The sequence below is a fragment of the Mustelus asterias genome, chromosome 4 (assembly GCF_964213995.1).
Source record: "Mustelus asterias chromosome 4, sMusAst1.hap1.1, whole genome shotgun sequence".
NCBI lineage: Eukaryota > Metazoa > Chordata > Chondrichthyes > Carcharhiniformes > Triakidae > Mustelus > Mustelus asterias.
In genome coordinates, this window is record NC_135804.1 from 44930620 (window position 1) to 44940240 (window position 9621).

A 9621-nucleotide genomic window follows, 5' to 3' on the forward strand; every position below is an offset into this window, starting at 1 on the left:
TGGATATCCAGGCGACCTTCCACCTCACGGAAAAAAAGCCTACAGCACTTTCATTAATTGAAACATTCTCCCCAGTCGCTATTCTCGCCGGCCGGTAATTAGAGCAGCACAGATAGCTCCGAGTGACGAGTGGAAAACTTTGGTGGATCTGAGGAGAGGCTGGTGTATGTGTGTGTGTGTCTCCCTAACCCCCCGCCCCCCCCCCCCCAACCACCACCGCTGTAAGTCGTTGGTTAAACAAGTCCCCAATTTCCATTTGTTAATTGATGCAATTACGCCCTGCTCGTAATGGGCACGCCAGTCTCCAGGCAGCCATCAATCACTCACCATTGACCTGTCAAAGCCATATATTCATTTCTTTGGGGACCATTCTGGCTCTAATAGAGAAAAATGGATACATCATCGTCATTAATTAGTGACTGGCCCTTTGGCCATGCATCGGACGGTTTGAGGGAGAGGAAGGAGTCCGCTTGAGGACACCCACCCCCCCCCCCCTTAAAAAAACTCCTATCCATTTTTCTTATGATGAACTGTCGGCTGCCGAAAGAGGTTAAACAATTGCCTCTCCTGGGTAACTGAACCGCACACCTCCCTCGCTGCTAGTGTGTCAGTTTTACACTTTAATGCTTCTCCGCTCTGGTTTTCATTTTTTTTGTTTGTTTGACGCCTTTAGAACTTTGCCTCTCACTTCGCCGGCAGGAGAACAGAAAGATGTGTCCCGAACTGTCACCAAATGAGTCCATTCCGACGAAAATGGTCCAAACGGCGTGCGGCCCACATTCTCCTACATACCAGTAGGACTGTATATATTCACCCCGATTCAGACTAAAGCTAAATAAGATGAATTATTGTTTTCAGGGGAGTGACACTGCTTTAGAAAGATGGTGACCGCTACGACCCTTGATTGCCTTCGAAACAAAGAGATTTGGGATGATTAGAAACTTTAGTGGTGAAATGACATTGGAAATCACTCAACCTGAAGATGTGGTAACGCGCAGAAAGAGGTGTTTTAAGTCGTCCCATCGCAATGAAGTTAAAGGTGTTCAAATGTGCTGCAAGTTGAGTTAGAAAATCTTTCCAATACCTGAATCTCTGGAGTGGGTAAAACCACCCTTTAACACGCCGAGGTTCCCCAGACATTGTTATGTCTGTGACCTTTGAATTTCTGTATGTTTTTGTTTGTGGGGGGAGGTTGTAAAGTGACAACAAGACTCCCAAAGTGCTTGAAGAGCCGCCTCACTGTGCACCAGAAAGGCAAGCTGCAAACATTGGAACAAATTGGACGCACCTAAGAATATTAGATGTTCAATGTGATTGGCAAAGACAATGTTATATCCTTGCTGTCATGTCGGCTTCGGGATTAATGTGACGTCACTTGGAGACTCTTCCAGGGATGAAATGCCGAAAAGGAGGCAAATAATAGCAGCAGCAGCCTCTGAATCCGCCAGCACTTCCGCTATGTCTTTTTAACCCTCTTCCAGCTAACTGTAATCGATAATGATGCCTTAAGATGAACACCGGTAAGCTTTGAACTGCCAGTAACTGGCGGCGCCTTCCCGTTTCTAAGTGGAATCATTTATTATTAAGCTAGAGAGCCATGCATGCAAATTTCCCTGGAAGAAGGCGCATTTTGAACTAGGTTTTGGTCGCAATCAATCAGGAAGAAATATTTTCCTGTTGGGTCAAAAAAAACGCGCAGGGATGTCGTTCTCGCAGTTCGGATACCCCTACAACGCCACTACACAGGTAAGGAGTGGGAGAGCTAGGGGCATTCGTTGAACCTGCAACTCTGCGTTGCCCTGTGTTTTTTTCGCTGGTTCGTATTATTTTGGGAGGGGGTGGGGAGGTGGGGGTGGGGGGGGGGGGGAGAGGAACTGTTTCACGTTCAGTTTATACCTTATACCAATCCCCCCTCCCCCCTCCCCTTCAACTTGCAGTCGCAATTTTCACATTTCATGATTTATTTGGTGCTCCTATTGTTGAATATACAGATTGCCTCGATAGTTTGCAAAAGAAAAAGGCCGCCACTCATTATTATTTACTTCAATGTCACACACCTACAAGTTCCCCAATCTCTGGCACTGTGTAAGGTCACTTGTTCATTGCACTGTTCTCTGACCATGTTGTAACATTATTCACTGTATTGGTGACATAGTTTCTTCCAGGTGCTCACTGATATCGTATTAGTTTGATTGCAATTTATTCCATCCTGCTCCTTCCCCATCACCACTCCAATTCCCCAAACTGCATCTTTTCACTATTATTCGCACTGTCATTAATTCACTCCTTTTAGTGCCTTTTTAGCATTTTCCTGCACGTATCCATGCCTTTAAATACTTTTATCTTCCTCCCAGTCGCGAATCGCAAGGCTTTCTACATTTAGGTCCCTCTGCCCTGGCTCCTTAATTATTTACACTCTCTTATTTTTACAATTCCACCGCATAACGGTGCCACGTAAACTCTTTTACCCCACTTTCTGTTGGCTTTGTCATCTATTTTCCATGCATTTGGCTTCAAGGCATTTCCACTGCTGCATCCGCCTCTGCATTTTGCTGTTCTTTCTTTTATATAATGTTTGACCTGCTGATCCGCGTTCCGCTCAAATGACGGTCTTCCCCCCGCTTCTCTTTCGTTCTTCTTCTCCCTCCAGTTTTTCGTGTCAGCCAGTCCCAGCACGACGTGTTGTGAGGCCGGCTCCAGATCTGAGGGCTCCGCCGGGCCGGCCCAGGCGGCAGTTTGCTGCCCGACATCCTATGATAACAGACTGCTGGCCAACGCCAGGACGGAGATTACCGCAGCTGCCGCGGCGCTGGGCATGTACAGCAGCACTCCCTATGCAAGTGCAGCCAGTCAGGGCTATGGGAACTACCTTACATACAGCACAGACCCTCCTGCTCTATACTCTTCACTGGTGAGTAACCTCTGGCCATCGACAAGGTTTTAGGCCACCACCGTTCCTGTCTAGCGTTTGATCCGCTCACGTGTGAACTATGGTTTTTAAAAAAAAACTTCTGACTATTTTGCGTGTTCTGCTCTCTCCATCTCTGCCCTCCTGCAGAATTCACAGTACGATATTAAAGATGGCACTGGGAGTTTGCACACGGGAATCGCTCCACCAGCTGCCTACTACCCATACGATCAGTCATTGGGGCAGTACCAGTATGACAGGTAAGTTCACTGGTCAAAGAAATCATGCACACCCCCCCCCCCACCCCCCAACCCCCGCAACACCAAGGCAATTGAGAGAAATCGTTTTATTTTATTGCGATTACCTTTGATTTGATTTGATTTATTATTGTCACATGTAATGGGATACAGCGAAAAGTATTGTTTCTTGCTATACAGACAAAACATACCATTCATAGAGTACATAGGGGAGAAGGAAAGGAGAGAATACAGAATGTTGTGTTACAGTCATAGTAGGGTGTAGAGAAAGATCAATTTAATATATGGCAGGTCCATTCAAATGTCTGATGGCAGCAGGGACTTGAGTTCTTGAGTCAGTTGGTGCGTGACCTCAGACTTTTGTATATTTCTGTATCTTTTTGTATCTTTCTGGATGTTGAGGATGTTGAGGTATGTGAGGTTATGTTGAGGTGTGACCAGCCCCTCTCTGCTATCAGTCTGTGCCACTTTCTTGTCTTGCAATGTAAAGGGGTAACTGGGCTTGGTCTTCTCGGTGTTTGTAGGTGCGGTACCGTGGACTTCAACAGCGGCACCCGGCGCAAGAATGCGACCCGGGAGACCACCAGCACCCTGAAGACCTGGCTGTTCGAGCACCGGAAGAACCCTTACCCCACCAAAGGCGAGAAGATCATGCTGGCCATCATCACCAAGATGACACTGACCCAAGTGTCCACCTGGTTCGCGAACGCCCGGAGGAGGCTGAAGAAAGAGAACAAGATGACCTGGTCACCCAGGAACAGAGGAGGCGACGACAAGAAAGAGGAGAGCGAGAAAAAGGACGGCGAGGAACTTGGCACGGATAACATGCTCAAAGGTGGGACCTCACACACTCACAAACACGCTGCAATGCATTCTTTGGGCATTAGGCGAAACAAGGTAGATTGTCGTGAGGAAATGTTGTCAAATAATTGAAAAAAATAAGTCGAAGATGGAATGTTTGTAGGGATTCAGATATCTAACACAACATACCAACCTATTGTGAGAAAGTTCTTTAGATAGCAGAGTATAAGCCCATGTACCATCTCTCACCACACTGTAGAGGGAAAACATTATTCAGATTTGTTCTCGCGGGATGGGGCACTACAAAAGTTTGATTGGAAATAAATTACAGACACAAATGCTAATATCTTTGAATGTGCCCACAGATGAGAAAGAATGCAAAGAAGACAAAGAGTTGAGGCTGAGTGATCTGGACGATTTGGAAGATGATGAGTCGGGGAAACTTGGAAGTGAACAAGAAAAGGTGGCAAGTGAGCTGGGTCCAAGGCGAAGTTTGGTGGAGTGCGAGGAAAGTGGCTGCAATGTGTCGCCACGAAGCAACCAGCACGCCTTCTCTGGCCCGATGAACAATTCCACCCTGAGGTCCGACTACCTGGAAACCAGAACGAATAAAGCGTCGGTGTCCATGGCGAGCAGCGGTCTCCCGCAGCGCTTTGGGGCGGCGGACAGGCCGAGGATTTGGTCTCTGGCGCACACGGCAGCCTCCAGTGCTCTGATGGGGTGTCAGAGTGGGCAGAGCCGGACAGTGAGGTACTGCGCCGAGGTGAGGCCGTCCCAAGGCATGGTGAACCAAGTCGATGATATCATTTCTCTCCGAGACTCCTCACACGCAGCCCGCATTCTGAGAACTTCTGCCCTCAATTTGCAAACGCTTGTAGCCACGGGTCAGCTACACTGTGCTTCCTATCCTGCACTAGACAACTGCCAGTATACATCAGGGACTGAAGGTACCAGAACATTCACTGTCGCACCAGCTGTGTCTTAAAATGGTCAAAATGGCAGGAAATGCAGCTGAAAAGCAATATAGTAACAATCCAACACCCACCCAGCTCCTCACCTTTCCTTCAATGTCCCTAATGTGCTATTTTCAGGATGCCAATTAATTACACCGAACATTTAGTCTCTCTACCTGGTGACTGTAACATGGAATGTACTCAGAAATCACACACCAATCAGACATAACCACCGATTTCAATCTAAACACTGTGGCACAAATTTTCCAAACTACTTTATTACTTAATATTTGGCACATTATCCTAGTCTAACCATACACATAGAACATCTTGTTCCAGAAATGAACCAATTAGGGTTACACAGGGTGCATCAATCTATATCAGTGTGTGTGTGTGCGTTTTACACTCTTCAATATGAAAGACAGATAGGTGACTTCTAAATTGTTTCTTATTCCCGAATAAAGTGATCACTGGACGTAAACGTGTAGTGAAACGGATTGTGTTTTTCAGGATTTTTGAGAAACGTGAAATCCGACACAGGTTCGGCAGATACGACCGAGACGTGTCTACTGCACCAAGAAGGCAAAGTGAGGACTGCCTTCAGAGCTGTGCTAAAGAGGTGAGGTAAGTAGAAGTTAAAACTATCCACGCCCCTCACCCCAAAACTCCCAATTCAGGAACGCCGTTTGGACTTTTGCGCGCATATAAAGTCCTCTGGTAAAATGGCAGGATCCATTTAAATCATTTAAATGATTCCAGCGCGAATCCGAATGTGGATGAGCTCTCCTGAGTTTGAAAGTTGCTTCCAAAGTGACTGGCTCCGGTTTTTTCGAAAAAAAAAGAGCTGGCCTCCTCATTGTGTGATTGTTAAAAAAATAATCTGATTTTAGTTTCCAGCCACATTTTTCATTTATAATTCGATATAGTCTCGTCCGCTGATACGTTTGTTGAACATTATCGGGGTAAATTGAAGTTTCTCATTAATGGGCCTTTTTTAATTATGTCGTATTTTCTTTAACACAATCAGGTTTGTTTAGAACAATATGCCGTGAAGCAAAGGGATGCTGCACAATCCTTTAATTTCTGCACTAGTGACTTGACAATACACTGGAGATGAAATAGGGGCCGTTTCTTAGAGCATTTGACTTTTCGAACGAATGCACTTGGACTGAACGGGCGGATCACCACCATGCTGCCGGAAAATCAGAAACGTCGCTTCCTATCGTTTTGTTTTGCCTTGCACGAACTTACTTGTTCTAAGTCGGGTGAGAAGAAGTGTCCAATAATCAGGGGAGGCCGCTGGGCTGTTATAGGAAATATACCTTATAATGAATATTAAAGCACTCGTTATCCTGCCGCACATATCACCTCCCCCTCTTTTTATACAGTTTTAATTGGAGTACTCTCTGCTTCCAGTTTACTCTTCGAGTCAAAGCTATTTTGCGTTTCACACAAATGATTATACTTGTTTACATTGGAGTTACCCCCATCCCTCCACCCATCCCCATCCGCTTTATTTTGTCGGTGCTGTGAAATGTGAATAAATTCCACTTGTCAAACCCATGTAACGTGGTGATTGTGAAAACTGCAGACTCACGGTGACCTATTTGAAACGAAGGTATGTTTTATGCAAGTAAGTTAATCACACAAACCGCTGAAGCGCTCCATAGATATTGTGTTCCTATAAGAAATATTATCAGACTTCAAAATTAAAGGAAAAAAAAGTTCAATGTGGGGAGGACATTCTAACGATTTGACGGTTCCCTTAATTCTCAAGGCAAGGAACAAGTACAGTCGAACCAATTTTGGAATTTGCTAACACATCAAGCAAGAATCACAAAACTGCCCCAGCGCCAAGGAAATATTTTACAATTGCTATTGCAGTGCACATTTACCCATATCCGCTTTATTGGAGTTTGGGGTCGGCAGTTCTTGAAGTTTTAACATACATTTTACCAGGTTGTAAAATGTTCCTAATTGGCGAAATGCCAAGCGAATTATTCACAGCAAGTTAAAGCTCAATGAACGTTCACTGTGCGCTTATATACAAGAGAAGCAAAGCGACAACTTTCCCTGTTGTTGGCTACTAATTAGGGCTGACAGCGCTGCTTGTATACTGTTCATTAGAATAAAACAGGGAGGACAGAATTAGGAGACTTCCCTTTTGTCCCTGCATGCAAAGAAAGTTGCAGCATTGTAGGGCGAACGCGTGCATTTATTGTAAGATTCTGCAAAGAGCAGATTTTCTTCTAGTCAACTGAAAGGACTCACAAAGGTTTGCTTTTGAGATTTAAGGCCAAACGCGTAAAACACACACACACACATATAAATATCTATAGAGTCGCGATTAGCTAAAGCTGCACTGGCAATGCACTTTGTACAACCTTCTGTTAGAGACTCAAAAACTGCATCAAAAATCGCAACTTACAAATCGAACCATACAACTGTCACTTATCCCCCCAAAAAGCATACGAGTTTCAAGAATTCCTCGTGCAACATTTTTGGTAGTTCCAGCTAAACCTCATTAGAATTATTATTTTAACAGAATCAAGTCTGGAATTGTGTCATTAGCTATAACAAAAATGAAATTTCATCAACTGTAATCCTTTGCAGGAAATGAATAACCCTATCTACTCTACAACTAAAGAGGGTGTCTAACTCACCAGAGAACATTACAAATAAATAATGGAAGATGTTGCAGCATTGCATTATTCTGGCGCACTTTCTCTGTGCAGCTTTGTCTACCTTTTCAAGTTTCCAGGTTTTACCTCAAGAAACTAAATGTCGCGCGATGTGTGAGTGGGTCGGGTGGGAATCGTGCATTGATATATTGCGGAGTAAGCAAAACCGCATCAGAACAAATACATGATTTTTTTTTGCTATTTCCATTTCCCACTGTAATCATACCAGTCTCTTAACAATACGCGGCTGAGGTGAAAAGAGCTAAGAATTGAGAATTCTAGTGCAATGTGTGATAGCAAAAAGTGTATGGCAGGGAGATTTTAATTACACGAAATTAGCCCCATTCCCGGTATTTTAATAGATGCAGCGATTAAGTCAGTGTTGGGTTTCCCACATTATGTAAGTAATCTTAAATAGATAATACTTCACTTTCAAACCTCCAGATCCTCCTGTTGTGACACTTGAGGGGCCGAAGTGCTTTTTAAAGTAATATACGCTTTGAATTTTCGCTCAGATACAGATATTTGTTATATGTGAACTGTAATTCTTAATTTGCTCTGAAATATTCGACATTATAATATTACAACATACTCAATCCAAATAAAAACTATTCCAGAAGCTAGCATTCACTTGAGTTCACGTTTAATATTGTATCACAGTAACGCAAATCATTATGAACAATTATCACCGTTACTTTAAAATCCAAGCATGTGGATTTGAGCGAAAAAAAAACAACGGGCACAGATTTGATCAAGATTTTGAAAGATTAAATACAACTCTAGTTTTATTGCGTTTTACTTTGTTCTCAGTAATAAAGCCACCGAGCGTGTTTTCAGTAACCTTGGTGACTAGATGTTTACTGCTCTATAGCTTAGAGATGGATCCCACATCATATCTTCCCAATTTAAGATCTATACAGAATCACAAATTCGCACATTTTTCTACCGTACAAGATTTGAGCTTTCTCTATGTCCTTACACATTCTCAGGTAATAAGTTTCGAGTTCACTCCAATTTGGGTAAAGGCGGCAATCTTTAAAAGAGGATGTCGAAATGGCACGATATCTGATGCTGGGACTGACCCGGGGATTTCAGGCTGGGAAATTAAGCTGGCAAAAGATAAACATTATTTCAAGTCGGATTTGAAGGGGATTAGTTCATGTAATAAAGAGTATTAGTCTGATTCCGAGGCTTCTTGCAAGTTCTTGCGTGGGTTTGACACAGTGGGACGTGCACGGAATAAATATAACAAAGAACTTGCAACCCACCGCCCACCCCTCCACCCACTTCACTATCACCACCCTGTCGTCGTGTTTGCAGTAGGGTTTAGCTATGTAAAACTATTCCCAAGAAACTCCCAACAGTGCGAAATGTTAGACATGCACTGGAAGCAAAAAAAAATTCAGTTGCTGGAGTGCTTAATCTTGTTTGAAGGTTCCACCACATCTTTGCTCCTTACACATCAACAACAGTTCGACAGGAGCATTTGGGAAGCACAGGGGGTGGATTGCGAGATTTGGATTATCCCTCATTTTGCCAGCTATTTTGGTTGACCCTGAATTTGCCTGTGGTTAGGTCAGTCACCCCCACTGCCCCCTTTCCCCCCCCCCCCCCACCCCCCACGCTTTTGCAACCACTCTATCTGGGCATGGTTTTAATTAACAATTGCACAATTCATTCGTGGCCTTGTGGACTCAAGGAACTTGTCTGCAGCAATTTTACTCAGGATCAAAATCTCCCATCTCCAGAGTACAGATTTAATTTTAGCTAATGCTCCATTTATACTGCCAAGTTCATGTTAATATGAATCAGCACAGGGCCTTATTCCACCATGTAAACTCCACTTTTAGAGGGGGATGATTGAATTGCAGGCGACCGATTGCTTTTAGGGTCCCTGTAAAGGTTTTGCATCAACTAAAAATGAAAATTATTGCAACATGATAGGAATAGGGAATAGGGCCTGGGTGGGATTGTGATTGGTACAGATTTGATGGGCCAAGTGACCTCCTTCTGTACTGTAG

The 9621-nt window shown here is 44.0% G+C and overlaps 1 protein-coding gene across 3 annotated transcripts; it reads left to right on the forward strand.

Moving 5' to 3' along the window:
- The first annotated feature begins 1253 nt into the window (after positions 1–1253).
- On the forward strand, positions 1254–8226 carry irx6a (iroquois homeobox 6a). 3 transcript variants are annotated; one of them, XM_078210266.1, is made up of 7 exons: positions 1254–1520; positions 2651–2911; positions 3059–3168; positions 3690–4000; positions 4332–4913; positions 5430–5543; positions 5947–8226. In XM_078210266.1, exons 2-6 carry the CDS (start codon positions 2816–2818, stop codon positions 5540–5542), a joined length of 1212 nt encoding a protein of 403 aa, XP_078066392.1. In that variant the 5' UTR covers positions 1254–1520; positions 2651–2815; the 3' UTR covers position 5543; positions 5947–8226. The 3 variants fall into 3 exon arrangements, with proteins under 3 accessions (XP_078066392.1, XP_078066391.1, XP_078066393.1); XM_078210265.1 differs by having other exon boundaries at positions 5430–5538; XM_078210267.1 differs by lacking the exons at positions 1254–1520; positions 2651–2911; positions 3059–3168 and adding an exon at positions 3376–3576 and having other exon boundaries at positions 5430–5538.
- The last annotated feature ends 1395 nt before the right edge of the window (positions 8227–9621 follow it).

Excerpts from the sequence above, each read along its gene's own strand:
- irx6a (XM_078210265.1), top strand. The coding sequence starts at position 2,816 with ATGTACAGCAGCACTCCCTATGCAAGTGCAGCCAGTCAGGGCTATGGG. Across the intron at positions 2,912-3,058 it reads CTGCTCTATACTCTTCACTG|AATTCACAGTACGATATTAA; the intron begins GTGAGTAACCTC and ends GCCCTCCTGCAG. Across the intron at positions 4,001-4,331 it reads CACGGATAACATGCTCAAAG|ATGAGAAAGAATGCAAAGAA; the intron begins GTGGGACCTCAC and ends ATGTGCCCACAG.